Source organism: Nyctereutes procyonoides, unplaced genomic scaffold (assembly GCF_905146905.1).
Source record: "Nyctereutes procyonoides isolate TBG_1078 unplaced genomic scaffold, NYPRO_anot_genome, whole genome shotgun sequence".
NCBI classification, from domain to species: Eukaryota; Metazoa; Chordata; class Mammalia; order Carnivora; family Canidae; genus Nyctereutes; species Nyctereutes procyonoides.
The window spans coordinates 25,305,988-25,321,243 of NW_026575036.1; the positions used below are offsets into that span (position 1 = coordinate 25,305,988).

Genomic DNA, 15,256 nt, shown 5'->3' on the forward strand with positions numbered 1-15,256 from the left:
TCTATGTGGGAAGGTGGGATAACATAAGGCTATTGGGGTAGAGTCCAGCCCACCAACGCCACACCCACCCTGTGGTGACTGCCCAGAGACTGTGTATCAGGCTTTTGTCCACCTTTATGGAAACAGACAGCCTTTCTCCTTGGGCCTCCATCCATCTATTGCCGCTCTCCAGAGGGACAGGCAAATATGGAGGTACCTTGGCTACCCCGAAATGAGAGGCTACCATCACCACAGGACATGAGATTGATTCACCCCTTTACTCCTTCCCACTCATGGTTTCTGAGGCTCTGGCTGTTACCACAAATGTTCAGGCCCCAGAATGCCCGTAATTCTCTAAACTTACTCAAAGGCCAGAAGTTTCTAATTCAGAGTAAACTCTCATTTCCTTTTTTTTTTTTTTTTTTTGTTGGTTTTTTGTTTTGTTTTGTTTTTTTTACAACCAGGCATTCTGCCCAGGAGCTCAGGGTCGGTCCTATCCTCCCACCCGCTGTCTTGTCTGGCTCAGAGCTCTTCCTGTGGATTCTCCAGGGCTTTGGGGACCAAAAGGAGCACCTCCAGACACATGAGCCAGAGCATCCCACCAATCCTGCGCTGGGGGCCAAGAGCTTCCTGACGCCCCAGCTGGGAGGCAGCCCCGCATCCCCCATGTCTGTTGCTCCGTCCATGGGCTCTAGCGCACCTGTCTCTGACTCTCATGGGTGGGTATCTCCCCAGCTGCAAGGTTGCTCAGAAAGAGGTTGTGGCACTTAACCACCTTTCTTTTGTCTTCCTCACTGTAAGTCTGAAGCCCAGCCCAGGTTTCCACACATAGAAGAGTTGGAGGTGGCCACTCAGCCCAGCTTTGCCTGACAACAGGAATGGACTCCAGTGAGGTCGGTTGGGTAGGAATCCCTGCAAAATGCAGAGCTGGCTTAAAAGAAAATACTGGGAGGAAAAACACCAGTGTCCTTGCTTCCAGCTTTGTAGTTACAGAAGGGAAGGGAGCTCATGAATACTAAGAGGCAAAGGAGGAGGAGGAGAAAGAGAAGAAAGCGAGGGAGGGAGGGAGGAAGGGAGGGAGAGGGAGGGGAGAGAAGGGGAGGAAAGGAAGGAAGAAAAAAAAATGCTAAAAGTCCTTCTGGCCGGGTACACTATCCCCACAGCAAGGCTCAGATCTAGGGTAAGAATGCCACACAGGTGTGTGCTCTTCACCCTTTGCCATACTTCGTCCCAAAGCCCACCAACTGTGCAACACGTCTCCACGCTATTTGAGTGATGCAGAAAGCAGCCTGTAAATTTATGGAGCTCTTAAATTATTATTATGAAAAATTATACTAAGCAGCTCTTCCTTGGCTCCTCTAGATACAGAATCAGAGAAAAGACCCCGGAGTTGTACCCAGGGAGATGGAGGTTAGCGAGCACGAAGAGCTGTCACACTCTGGAGTGTGGATCAGTGTTCAGGGGATGGAAAGCTCCCTCACCAGCTCCAGCAGGCAGACCCAGGTCCTCCCCCAAACCGGCTTTCAGGTGCGCCCAGCCCAGTACAGTTGCCAGGGCTGTGGGTCCCGTGGGCTCTGGGGCCCAGTTCTTCCCCATTCTCCTGCCTTCTAGGGGCACTTCCACACATGTGGCTGTCATCTAGCCTCTGCCCCTGAGGAGTCAGGGCAGGCAGATGGGCCAGCTCTGGCTCTGTGCTTTGTCCCGAAGATCCACACCCCATGCCCTGCCTTCCTCCCAATGCTAATTGCTTGTGAGCTGGTTTGGTTTTGAGAAACAAGAGCTGCGAGTTTCCATGGGAGCGCATTGCCTTAGCTGCTCTCTGAGCCTGGACCCTGTCATCCTCTGGTGGTTGGCAATTATATCCCAGCTCAGGAAGGAGGGGTTGGGGTGGTGCAACCGGACTAAATATAAACACAGTTTCTAGAAAGTCAGGGGTGAGAGAGGACATTGACCAATTCATCAAAACATGACAGACAGGCTATTCACAGAAGCATGAAGTGCCTGGGGCCAGGGTCTCAGGCCTGGGTAGGTGGCCCTATCCTCAGAGACACACGTTATAAAACCCAAGCCTGGGGCCCAGTGCCAGCTCTGGCTTTGTCTCCACTGCCACTCTGAGTATCTGGATACCAGAGCCTGATGGAGTGCCTTCTGTGAAAGGCCTACATGGTCTGATAGGTGGGACCTACACGGCACATTTGTATGTGGCAGCATCAAGGGCTTCCCCGGGGTGGGGGGGGGCGCTTAAAAACCAACCGTAAAGGAAGCTACTTTCACACTATGGTAAAGAGCACGAGGCCTTTTTTTTGGAGGCCAGTTTGGCAACATCCACCGACATGTGGACTTTAAGGCAGCAAATCTACTTCCAGGAATTCATCATGCGAATAAATCAGTCCACGGGCCCAAAGGTACGTGCGTAAAGGTGGTCACTGCAGCCCTGTACGGAGCAGCAGAGGACGGAGCCTGAATGCTCATCTAAAGAGAAGGGTCCGTCACACCATAGTGCATCCGCACAAAGTGATGGGGCTGTGGAAAGGACAGAGGAAGAACGTGGACCCGGGAACTAGACTGAGCAAACATTCTGTAGTAGGTCAGAGCAAGATGCAAGAGGGCGAGGACTGTGTACTCCCATCGTCCTGTGCAGGTGTGAGTGTGCGCACACACCACGTGAACCCAGACACACGCTTTTTTATATAAAGAGTTTGGAAGTGAACACAATGAGCTGGTCACAGCGACAGCTTCGGGAGGAGGTAGGGACGTGAGAATGGGGTAGAGACGGCTTACGCTTCGCTTAGATGTCCTTTTGAACTATTTATTTGCTGCTGCTTTTTAAACCATACGCAGGGGTTATTTACACACACACTCAGGTTCTGTGTTAGAGGAGAGAAAAGGACTTCTGCTCTCAGACACAAGCACTACGGAAGGACGAGGATAACAGCGAGCACCTCCTGAGAGCCCTCTGTGCCAGGACTTCGGACATTCCCTCCGACGCGCCCGGTAGCCTCGCAGGTAGGCTCTGTCCCTACCCTACAGGTGATAGGGAAAGGCGCTGGGAAGTTAGATCACTTGCTTCTTGTCACACAGCTAGTAAGTGTGAAGATGGGATCAGAATTGAGATCTGTTTGATTCCAAAGCTTCCGGTATTCTTCCCCAATAATGGTCCTCAGCATGAATTTACCATATCCCAATCCAAGTCAGAGCAGCAGTCCAAACATGCCCCCTAAAGTCCAGGGCACCTGGGTGACTCAGCCAGTTAAGTGCCCGCCTTCAGCTCAGGTCATGATCCCAGGGTCCTGGGATCGAGCCCTGCGTCAGGTTTCCTGCTCAGCGAGGAACCTGCTTCTCCCTCTTCCTCTGCCCCTTCCTCCCCCTGTCCCCTGCTTGTGCTCTCTTGTGCGCTTGCTCTCTCCCATGTAAATTAAAGAAAAAAAAAATCCAAGAGCATGCAGCAGAGGCTGCTTGAAGGTCTCCTCTAGGACAAAGCCATTGGGATAGAAGCAGTCCCTGAGATGGGCGGTTTGGGGGTGTGGGATAAGCCCTGGTGGTCCTCTCTGCTGGCCCTATACTGCCATAGCACAGAGAGGACCCCCTAGGTGTGCTGAGAGTGACTTCACACCAGTGAGCCCTGCTGAAAGTGCTGAGTTCCCAAAGATACATAAGACCTTCACACGCTTGCAGCTACCTTTCCTGACAACCCCAGTGACATTTCCTCTTCAAATATTCTGGCCTCCTCTGCTCAAGCCTCCAAAACTCCTCTGGGCCCATCCATAGAAAACCTTCCTTGTTCTCTTTCATTCACAGCCTTGAGCCGCCACGGAAGGGGGCCGGCTGCCAAGCTGAATGGACAAAGTTTTCTCCAGCAACACTGACTTCGTGGTGACTCATTTACTTGTGCCCATAGAATGCCCTGGGCAGCTCCTCCTCTCTCCTCTCTGTTTCCTCCAGTGCTGCTGAGCACTTGGAGTCTGAAGTCGTTGGGCATCTCCCCCATTTCTCTGCTCCCCTTCACATCACGGCTCCTGAAGTATCAGTCACAAGGCCTTCCTGAAAGCCAGGACATTCCTCCTGTTCCCAGATCCTTACCAGCCTCCCTTTTGCCCCCTGCACTCCACAGAACTCATAGTTAATGAGGTCCCTGAGAACCTCGGGGCCAGCAAACGAGAAAGCATTTCTCCCCACTGTATTTGTTGGCTTGATGTTTGCAGTGCACGGCTTCAGTGTCTGGATGAAGGAGGTATCAACAGGCAGGGAGAAGACACGCGGAAGAGGCAAACGCTAGATCTGTTTCTCAATCCTGCCTTCCAGGACCACCTCTTAAATCTTCACTCTCTTCGTCAGAGGGGTCCCTCTGATTTTCTTCTCTGTCCTTTATACCTTTCCCTTTATATTAGAGCCTGGACTAAGCCACCCATGACCCGAGATTCATTCACATCCATAGATCACCCCACTATCCACTTTGTAGTAGACCTACATACTACATAAGGGCCCCTCTGGCCCTTATGTGCTGGTGTTAACATAACCAGGACACATAGCCTTTTACAAGCCTGCCTACGCCAATGTTTTATTCACACTGGAAATATCATTTTTAACCTGAGGATGTCCATCTATTCCAGAGAAGCAGGAGGCAGAAAGAGCATGAAATAACTTATAGGAGGAATTGGCCCATGATGGTCTCTAATTTCTGATCATAGATCAATAGAACCGTGGTCTCTGTCCAACCTTCCTAATCCCATTTTGGTTTGATTATGAGTTTTGGACCTGCTGGGATGACCACAAGTAGATCCTCAGGCAGGTTAGTTTGACTCTCTTCGGAGTCAAACCAAACAATGAATGGTCAAATGGGATTACTGGTCCCCAGGGCTGGGAAAATCATCTGTGACTCAGCATGAAGGGATGCTTTTTCCTTGAGAATGACCATGAAAGGGCTGAGTGAACTCCCTGAGAGCAAGGGCATGGTTGAACTTATCTTTGTGTTTTTAAGGTTGCGGAGTCTGACAGAGAAGGTACCTCCCCGGTATAGACCTTTCTTCCTGGGATCAGGGTTTCGCAAGCAGACAGAAGTGACAAGAGGGTTCTATTTGAACTAGACTAAAACAGAAAAATGCTGAATAGAATTTGGTTGAAGCAAAGGAGAAGCAGGGCAATTGGGGAGAAAGGAGGAACAAGTGTGTATATTTAGTGGATTCCTCTCATTGGCACATTGGTTCTGTGAAGTCAACATGAACACAGAACTAACACATCCGGAACCACTGTTCCCAGAGTTAGCCTCCTGCGAGCCTCTGGTCACAACATTTTCATCAATCAAGCAATACATAACCTTGTTTCATGTGTGCTTTCCATTTAAAGATGCCTTATACGTTGTTGATTCATGAACACTGAACTTGGCCAATAGCACTATAGCTCATGTCTGAAAGAAGCTTCTTAAGCACAGGTTTTCTCTACAAAGCACGTTGAAGCTTCCTTGTGCCTAAGAGCACTCAACAGCACTTTGGCACCACGCTTAGGGCCCTCTTAGTGAGATAACCATCAAAAAGCAAAAAAACACAAAAACTGTGGCTCTAGACAGCCCATGAAAAGGACACTCTTTTGTAGCACGACAGCTGAAACAAGGAGGCGGAATATCACCTTGTTCCGTCTTGCCTGGGAATGTGTGCACCAGGGGACTTGAATTTTTCATCACTCTGAGCTTGTCCAGAAATGACCACAGAAATGCTGCAAGCATTGATGTGGGGATTATAAGGGAATTCTAATAGGTGGGCAAGTTTGCAAATACAGAATCCCTGAAATAATGAAGATCAATCGTGTGTGTGTGTGTGTGTGTGTGTGTGTGTGTTTATCAAACAAGATCAAGACAAATAATCAGAGATGTTGACTTTTCAGAAAGTGCAGCCTGGCCCAGTCATCAAGGCAGGGACAGGAAAGATATAAGGTGGATAAGGACAGGGTAACAAGACAAATAGCACACTGCCCATAATGCCAGCACTTTCATGTAGGGGTTGTTGGAGGGAGGGGCCGAGGGTGAGTGACAACATAATGTGACCACAGGCATCAGAGCCACACTGTGGTGACATGGATGTACAAACATACGGTCCCTGTCCATTTGGCCATTTCCCACACCTGACCCTGGGCATAAGGGAACCTGTCCTCTCTCCACCCAGATGCCTAACATGGTCCTGTCTCAAGGATTCGGGGCCTAGTAGTGTGTCCAAGGGCAGGAAGCACAGGTGCATGGGGACTGGAGCCACTCTTGAGGAACTGACTTCCAATATGTCATTACCTCATAAGCAGCCACCTAAGAGTTCCATCTCCCAGAGCTGAACCCCATGGATAGACGGCCTGGAAAAAGGGAATTAGGGGCATGAGTCTCTGGATTAACCAAACAGCCCCAAGAACTGTTGGAGACCTTTGGGTTGCAGACTGGTGACATAGGGCCTTTGGTGAGAGTCCTCATATTGCCAGCTCTTAGCCCAGTGCCTTGATCACAGATGTTCATTAAGATCTGGTGAGTGAGTGTGTGAAAGAAAAAACAAAAGAAGAGCGATGGCTGGAGACACTTGTGTTTATTTTCTTAGGGCAGTGTCCCATTAAGGACATAAGTATTGACCCTTCAAGCTTGAAAATAACATATTGTACTTTATGTCTTTTTTAAAAAAGATTTATTTATCTAAGAGAGAGAGAGAAGAGGGGCACAGGAAGAGGGAGAGAGAGTCTTAAGCAGACTGTGCTGAGCGCAGAGCCTGATGCAGGGCTTGAATCTCATGACCCTGAGATCAGAACCTGAGCCAAAACCAAGTGTTGGTCACTTAACCAACTATGCCACCTAGGCACCCCTATACGTTATGTCTTTTTTTTTTAAGATTTTATTTATTTATTCATGAGAGACACACATGAGAGAGGCAGAGACACAGGTAGAGGGAGAAGAAGGCTCTAGCAGGAAGCCCGATGTGGGATTTGATCCCAGGACTCTAGGATCACACCCTGGGCCGAAGGCAGGCTCCAAACCGCTGAGCCACCCGGGGATCCCTACTTTATGTCTTTTAAGACACCTTTATACATGTCATCTCATCAATCCTCAGATTAATGCTATATATGAAAGGGTCAGATATCAAACTCATGTGCTTAGTTGAGGTGACTGAAACAGAGAAGTTGAAAGATTTGAGCAAGGACATACAATGGCACGGTCAGCTCGTAGCCCACACATTTCTGACTCCTTTTATGATAAGAAGCAGCCCTCATGGGTGTACCCACCCCCCTTCTCTACCTGCAGAAAAGGGTCCAGGTGGCTCCTGGGCTCTGGAAGGCCCACTCTGCAGGAAGTGCCCAGGAATGAGAGACGTGGCAACAGGATCTTGAGCCAGCGATGCTGCCAGTCTGGTTCCCCAAGCTGGGGAGCAGCCTGCCAGGAAGCCAAGCGGGCAACCCGCGCCAGGCCAGTCAATTAGCACCCACAGAAACCCCGCTGCCCAGCGATTGCTCAAGGCAATGAAACTCCAGGCCTGCTGATTCCCGGGACAGAGGGCAGATGGGTCGCACGCTGTGTTCACAGATGGCCCATGAGTCCTGGAGTTGGGGGCAGGGGGTGGACATCGTACAAGTCCCAGGCTCTGATTCGCTCTGCCCTCAAAGCCACTGGGTGAGCCCTTCGGTTCAGAGAATGAGGCCGACCTCAGCATCCCTGTCCTGGACTTGGTTCACTCTTTCCTCTCTTGGTGGCCAAAGCCCTGTTCTTTTTTTTATCCACCTCCAATTAAGACTACTCTACAGAAGCACTCTTTTTGATAAGTTTTTCCACAATCCTCCCTCTTGCTCTCTCTCCAATATATGCCAAGCCCACGTTTCTCATGGTTCCCAGTCCTGTATTGCAATTCATCACTCTCCCATCCTCCCTTCCTGGCTTTGGATGGGCACACCCTGCGTCCAGCCTTTCCAGTACTTTCCCCATACTGTTCATACTTGTGACACTGGGCTCATTGGAGAAAAGAGGAGGCAGCCGGCAGAGAAACTGGCCCTGACTGAACAGGAACGCTGGCACATTGCTGACATCGCCTGAGCTTTCTAACCCGGGACAGCAAGCCACGGGTGAAGATACGGGCGCAGATCAAGAATGGAGATCCAGCCAGGGTGCAGTTTCCCTTGTTCCAAGGAATGGTTTGATTTGGATCAGAGGACAAGCTCTGAAGCCAAGTTCTGGGGTTTTCCCAAGGACATGCCTCTGATCATCAATCTGTTCAGAGGTTCACTCCAGAAGGACAGACACACAGGTTCCGGTAGGGGGCCGTGGGTCCAAGGCGTAATGGAAAGATGGGCACGTAGGCAACAACCTCGGAAGCATCATCTCTGAGAGGGGCAGAGGCCAGAGCTGGAGCTGAGGGGAAGGGAGGAGGAAGATAATCTCCCCAAGACCCTGTCACTCCCAGGGTGGGGAAGAGCTGGCATGTTCCACGGGCATGGGAAGGAAGGAGACACGGGAGATGCAGGGGTTCTCTTCATGGGAAACCTTGCTTCCTCTGCTTCCCCTTGCCCTTGGGGAGGACTCACCTGAAGAAGCCTTTGCAGCCTTCACAGGTCATAGCGTTGAAGTGAAAGCCTGTGGCTCGGTCTCCGCACACCCCACAGATTCGGGGCACGTTCCGGTCAAAATCGCCAGGGTCAGGCAAGGAAGTGCTGGCTGCCGTCGCCTCCATCCCTGTAAGAACGGCAGGCAGGCCGAGGCCGGCGCTGGAGTCAGTGCCAGGGCTGGCTAGCATCCTTCACGCCCCCACCCCCATGTGCCTGGGCAGCTCCCCAGGTCCCAGGCCTGAGCAGGATTTCTTGGGCGCCCTCACCTCGTGACTCCCTGGGGAGCAGAAGCAGGGCTCCCTAACCCAAGTCTGGAGAGACCTGCGGTGGCCCGGAGGTGGAGCGGCTCATGGTAGGGTTTGGGTTCACAGGCTGCACCTGCCGCCTACCGCGCTACTTTGGGTGACGTGTTTAGCCTGTCTGTGCCCTACCACCCTCACCCGAAGAATGGCGTTTTCTTTACAGGGTGTGAGGAAGGATTACATGAGTGAACATACGCCTACCACCAGCATTGGCTCATCTCCGTAGCAGAACTGCAGCAGGGCAGAGGCCTCTTTCCTTCCCAGTGCCTCGCAGCCACACAGGTCAGCAGTGACAGGCCTGTGTCCCTGCTGTCCTGGCACCAAGGCAATCAAAATCTTGTTGCCTCTTCTTTTTTCTCCCCCCAGTATAAACTTAACACATTGATTTGAACATCCTTCTGAATAAGGTGAGTCATATACTATTAACTCATTTGGTTTTCAGAGATGGCTTGTATAAATAGGCATTATCATCCAGAGATGGATTTCACACTTGAGGAGACAGGAAAGAGAGAGGGAACAAAATCTAATAGCTTTGGGGAGCCCTTCTCAGGAAGCAGCTGACTTAACTCTTCCAGTAGACAAATTGAGCCCTCGGCTTCACGATGTCAGGCCCAGAGCTCCTCGGGCCTCCCTAAAATGCTTCAGAGCCTGCTGCCTCCCACTTTTCTCTGGGTCCTCACTAGGGCCATTGCAGGGTTAAGTGGCCCCTTGGCCCCAGGGGCAGAAGAAACACAAGAGAGAAAGCCAGTTATGAGCCAGTGCCGTGTTCTCCTGCCCCGAGGTGAGAGAGGGAGATTCCAGGGGGGCCCTTGGAAGAGGCTCTGAGCTTCTTTCCAACGTAACCTCTGAGCTGAGGTTTGGCAAACCAAAGCCCCTTAGTGTCTTATCCCATTTACTCTTCGTATCACCCAAAGAGATAAGTGCTGTTACTGTCTCTCTCTTTATAAACGAGGCCCCGAGAAGCCCACCGCTTGAGGTATCTCTAGCAACTATGATTACAAAATACACAAAGCAAATACCTATTTTTTTTTTTAATTCCACAAAAAGCTTCAAGCCAAAGGAAGAAAGTAGGACAGATAAGGATAGAGGTGGAGGGAACCCTGATCACAGATGGCTGTAGCTCCCTGAACTGCCTCTCTTGGCTTTTCTTTTCCTGGGAACTGTAATGCACTAATAGTGACACTATTGCCGTCCCCATCACAGCTAGACTGATACTTGTTCAACTGCAATGTTTATATATATACACATTCAGAGAGAAAGACTTTAAAAAAAAAAAAGAAAGGAATGATTAACAGAAACTTTTGAGGGACTGAGATTGGGGACAGGCACGCAGAAGTCTTATGTAGTAACTATATTCTATTTCTTCAAGTGGTGGGTATATGGTATCGTCTTATTTTTATTTATTATTATTATTAAAACACGATGTTATGTTTTATATGCCCGTCTGTGTATATACAACATTGCACAATTGTTAGACAATTAAAAATAGAAGAAAAAGCGCCTGTGGGTTTGTCAACATTGTCCCTGTAGCCCATCCCAAGTCCAAGCTGTGGGCAGGGATCCCAGAGGCCCAATACCATCGTGGGGCAATAGGAGAAACTGTCTAGGATGCTTGTGGCTTAACCCCAGGTCAGCTGAGATGTTGCAACTCTCAATCATCATGAGGTTGCTACAGAGTCTGTGTCATCCAGGAGACCAAACATCTGGTGGATTTGGTGGAAAAAAGAGAAATCAAATGTGGGCGTGGGGGGAATACCAGTTGAATCAGTCCAACAAGTGTGCATCATCACATGGCACACTGGAGATGTCATGATGCAGGAGAGTTGGAGCAACAGGACACCCCAGCACGGCAACAGTGCTGTCCTGCTACTGGGCGAGCTTGACATCAGGAGGGCTGCTGGCCAGGGGTAGAGGCCCGGGCCCTGGTCAGGCCGGACAGAAGGCTGGACCCAGCAGCCAGAGGCCCACAGAAAACAGGACCGTTTCAGGGGAGTTGAGAGAAAACTCAGCCCTGCTTGGGGTTATTTGCTGCTACCACGGAACCAGGGCCCAGGCCTAGAGTCTAGAGGCAGAAAAGAAGCCCAGGCACATAAGGCCTGACAGCTGACCGTCCCAGGAATGGTAGGCAGAGACTGTGGGGGGCCGGAGAGAGAAAGAAAAGACTGGAGCTGGGCAGGAAACATCACCAGGCTAGACAGTCCCCTGGGGCCCCGGCCTGGGTGTCGGCGAGCCCCTCCCTTCTGCGCCCCCACCCCGCCCGCCTGCAGCTGGCTCTGGGTCTCAGCTGGCTCTGGGCACCGCGGGTTCTGCTGACACAGGGCCTGACCCGCATTTGCAAAGCCCGGGGTAGCCCGGGGTAGCGTTCTCTCCCTCCTCTTGACCCCTCCCTCCTGCGGCACCTGCGCCGGCCAACAGAAGGCCAGGGAAGCTGTGGCTGATGAGGAAAGACCCACCTGAAGGAGCAGGGGGGCAGGTCAGTTGAGCCCAGGGATGCCCTTCTGGGAGGTCACAGACGCGTCCAACCAAAAGGCCTCTGGAAGGAACAAGGGAAACACTTTACCCGCAGCTCACACTGTCCTCACAGCCAGTCCTCTACGAGCCCGGGAAGCAGCAGGCGGGGTTCCTTCCAGAGACTTTCGTCTCCAGGTCAGGGTGCCAAGTCGTCACCGGCAGGGGTGAGGGCGTGGGAGCCAGGCAGCAGCCGGGACTGGCCCTCCCTTGGGGCAGGGAGTAGCGAGGAGCAGCGGGGACGGGTGGGGGGCAGCACCTAGCATGTGGCAAATGGAAGGAGCCTCCAACACCCTGCTGTGGGTGCCCCTGTTTCTTTCACGGCAGAGGGGGTTGAAGGGAGGGAGGGCTTTCTTCCTGAGGGAGCCCTGCTGCTCCCATGGCATCATCACCCCCCCACCTCAAAGACAGGTGTTTGGGGGGATCCCTGGGTGGCTCTGTGGTTTAGCGCCACCTTTGGCCTGGGGCGCGGTCCTGGAGTCCCGGGATCGAGTCCCACATCGGGCTCCCTGCGTGGAGCCTGCTTCTCCCTCTGCCTGTGTCTCTGCCTCTCTCGAATAAATAAATGAAACCTTAACCAAAAAAAAAAAAAAAAAAAAAAAGAAGACAGGTGCTTGGGATCCCTGTCCCTGCAGACTGGGTGTGGGTGGAGCAAGGGCTGCAGGGGTTAAATACAGCAACTCACTGCTTTCAGACAGGATGTTTTCTGCCACTTTTAGCTCTTCCTGAGCCGGCTCCTTGTCCCCGGCCTCAGCAGAGGCTGGAGGTGGGCTGACTCTGGGCCCAGAGGCCATGTGGTAGTAGATGCTGGGTCATTGAGGTGGGGCTCCCACTCCTACCCACACCCAGCCTGCTTGTCTACCGAGGAGACAGACAGGCCACACACACACACACACACACACACACACACACACACACAGGCGCGCTTCCTCCCTCCCCCAATGCCAGCAGGAGGTGCCTGACCCCAACCCTGGCGGAGGCCTTTAAGCCAATCCCTAGACGGGGAAGGTCCAGACCCCCAGCCTCTGTTTCTCTGCCTCCCGGAGGCCCCCACCGGCAGGGAAGGGAAGGGCCCAAGGCAATTCTGAGACGTGGGCCCTGGGACTGTCAGCCCACCGAGCCCATTTGGCCTCCCCTTGGGCACTGCCAGCCCCCAAGGAACATCTGGGGAATATGCCCGGGGTGGGGGGGTCAATGAGCAGAAACAACCTGAGCCGGGCTGGCCTGCTCCCAAGGGCCGTGGGTGGCCGGAGGCCCACCTGGTGGAGACAGACGCGTTGTCACTTACCCCCAAGCCAGGCCCTCCTGTGCTCCCCCTGCTGGTCCTGCCCACAGCCCGCAGCGGACCACTCTGCTGGGCTCCGCCTGCGGCCTTGTGGATCCCCAGACTCCCTGCGCTCCTCGGGGGCTGAGGTGAGGGCTGAGCCGGTACAGAAGGGACCACTGCCGGGGCTGAGCATCTGCCTTCGGGTCAGGTTGTGGTCCTGGGGTCCCGGGATTGAGTCCCACATCAGGCTCCCCGCATGGAGCCTGCTTCTCCCTCTGCCTGTGTCTCTGCCTCTCTCTGTGTATGTGTCTCATGAATAAATAAATAAAATCTAAAAAAAGAAAAAAGAAAAGCGTGTCCGGAGTATCTACCATGTGCCAGGCCGCCAGGCACTATACGTACCGCCGACAGAAGCCTCATGACAATCCTGAGAGTTGGGGAGCAGTCCCACTTTCCAGACGGCAAAGCCGAGGTCCAGACTACTTTGAGTGACTTGTCCACGGTGCCATGGCCCGCCAAATGGTGGGGCCAGGGGCCAAACAAGGACAAACTGAGCTTCCTGCCCAGATGCTTCCCCCGACTCCTGCTGACCCCTCCTGTTCCAGCGACAGTCACCAGCCGCCACGCTGTACTCTGTGCTGAGCCCTGCTCCGAGCTCTCCAGGAGCCTCAGGACAACCTCAGCAGGCGGGCCCTGCTATCATCCCTGTTTCAGCCATGAGGAAACTAAGGCACAGGGACGTGGACTGTCTCTGGAGCCTGGCTTTGAACTTAGGCAGCTGGCCCCTGAGTCCCCGCTCTGCTGCCTTTCCTAAGGGAGAGGGCTTCGTCATCTCCCCAACCCTGAGTGCAGCATGTCCTCTGCTTCCACTAAGTCAGGGAGCAAGGAAGGGAATCCCCTGGTCATGATGGAAGCACGTCATGGCACTTCTCCTTCCACGGCTCCCAGAGCCAGAGGATGGCACGCATGAGCCAGGATCCCCTTCCTGCCAGTCAGCCCCTCTTACTGGGCAAACCCCACTCAGCAGACCAGCCCCTCCTCCCCACGCGACTGTGCACTACTGGATGGTCCTTTCAGGAGAGATTAACCTAGATTTAGCCTGAAGTTCATGTGCATGGAAAGTGGGGCAAAGGCACAGGGTAGGAAAAGGACAAGTGGAAAAAAAGTGCTTACTGCCACCCCCCTTTGCCACATCATACAACCCCCACCCCTCCCCACAATTCATGTTCTGAGTACACAGAACGTCCTATTACTTCTGCTGGGACTGTCCCCAGAGCAACCCCCTCCTGCCCTGCTTTAGAAATACCCAAACCCCTGGCACTGAGCCTTGGAGACGCGGGGTGAGGAGCTCAACTCTGCAGAAAGCCCCTGGCTTCCATTCCCCTGGGGACTGCATCCCACATCAAAACCCCTGCCTGAGCGTGACCCAGTCCTGACCTTGCCTTAGCAAGAAGTGAGGAGATAACGTGTTTCCTTCCAGTCATTGAAGCCACAACCACTGCCCCTCCTACTTGTCTGTCTGTTAGCTCACACAACACATACCCCCTCTTTCAGGGCTTTTGCTAAATGGGCATCCCCAGGCAGGCTCGCCCAGAACAGTCTCTCGGGGTGGTGGCTGCAGGGTGTGCTGGGCAGAGCCGGGGAAGACAAGGATCAAAGTGCCGCTGGGCTCTTTAACCCCACCACACTCACTGAACCCTCCTCGGAGTCCTGAGGGCGATAAAGCCATGACCCTGAAATATCCGATAAGCCGTGGACAAGAGGTCTGACCTCTAAAGTGTATTCCAGCCCTGAAAGTGTGCAGCTCCAAGGCGGGATTTCCCATTATAATGAGGCCATACGACCACTCACTGAGCTTCCTCTTGGACCCCCTCTGGAACCTGCTGGGCCCCAGCACCGTGCTAGTGCAAGTGAGGTTCACTCACCCTCAGATGCTAAGGACCAGGAAGGGCCTGAGTGGTGGGGCCCCTCTTGGGCCCCACGGAGAAGGGGAGCCCAGGAGAGGGGCTCTTGCTCACCAAGCTAGGCCTGGAGTGATCAAAACCGAGCTTTCTAATTGTTGACATTGGCTCAGAGCTCCCCCTCCTTCTAGAAAGAAATGGAAAGCTAAGTGATTTCCCAGAATAGGGAAAGAAAATTCTTCTTCCTGAAATCAGCATACACAGAGCGAACCACATGTGGGAGTAGTACTCTCTGGAGTAAATGGGCCTGTGCGTGTGCCAGCCATGCTATACACGAGCTTGTGCATGCACACCCTTTCCTTGGTGTTTTTTACTTCATCATCTTTTCAGCTCTGTCCACAGGGTGCTGAACGCGATAGGACCTGCCTCACTTTTGGTCATCTCTTTATTCTAGCATAACTCAGGTAGAGCAATGCCATGGCCAGCTAAGGTGATGCCTTTTCTTCCTTCCCACCATCCTCAACATGTATCCACGTTTTTTTTGTTTGTTTCCAGAACAGTCTCAGCATCACCTCCCAGAAGGAGCTGAGGGGGAACAGAGTGAAACAGAGGGAAAGGGGAGAGGAAAAGTATATTGTATAAACAGAACTTGTGTCCAAACTATTTCTTGCTTCATTGTGTCCCCAGGCCCTACACACACACACACACACACACACACACACACACACACACGATTACAGTGA

The 15,256-nt window shown here is 52.6% G+C and overlaps 1 protein-coding gene across 1 annotated transcript in view; it reads right to left on the bottom strand.

Annotated features, from left to right (window-relative positions):
• The window catches only part of VDR (vitamin D receptor), a 34,869-nt gene extending 23,499 nt beyond the window's left edge, over nt 1-11,370 (bottom strand). The window contains exons 1-2 of the mRNA XM_055318913.1: nt 11,291-11,370; nt 8,515-8,662 (exon numbers count right to left, since the gene is read on the bottom strand). Of these exons, the coding sequence (XP_055174888.1) occupies nt 8,515-8,660 (146 nt within the window). The 5' untranslated portion in view covers nt 8,661-8,662; nt 11,291-11,370. The remainder of the gene's footprint in view (nt 1-8,514; nt 8,663-11,290) is intronic.
• Between the last annotated feature and the right edge of the window lie 3,886 nt (nt 11,371-15,256).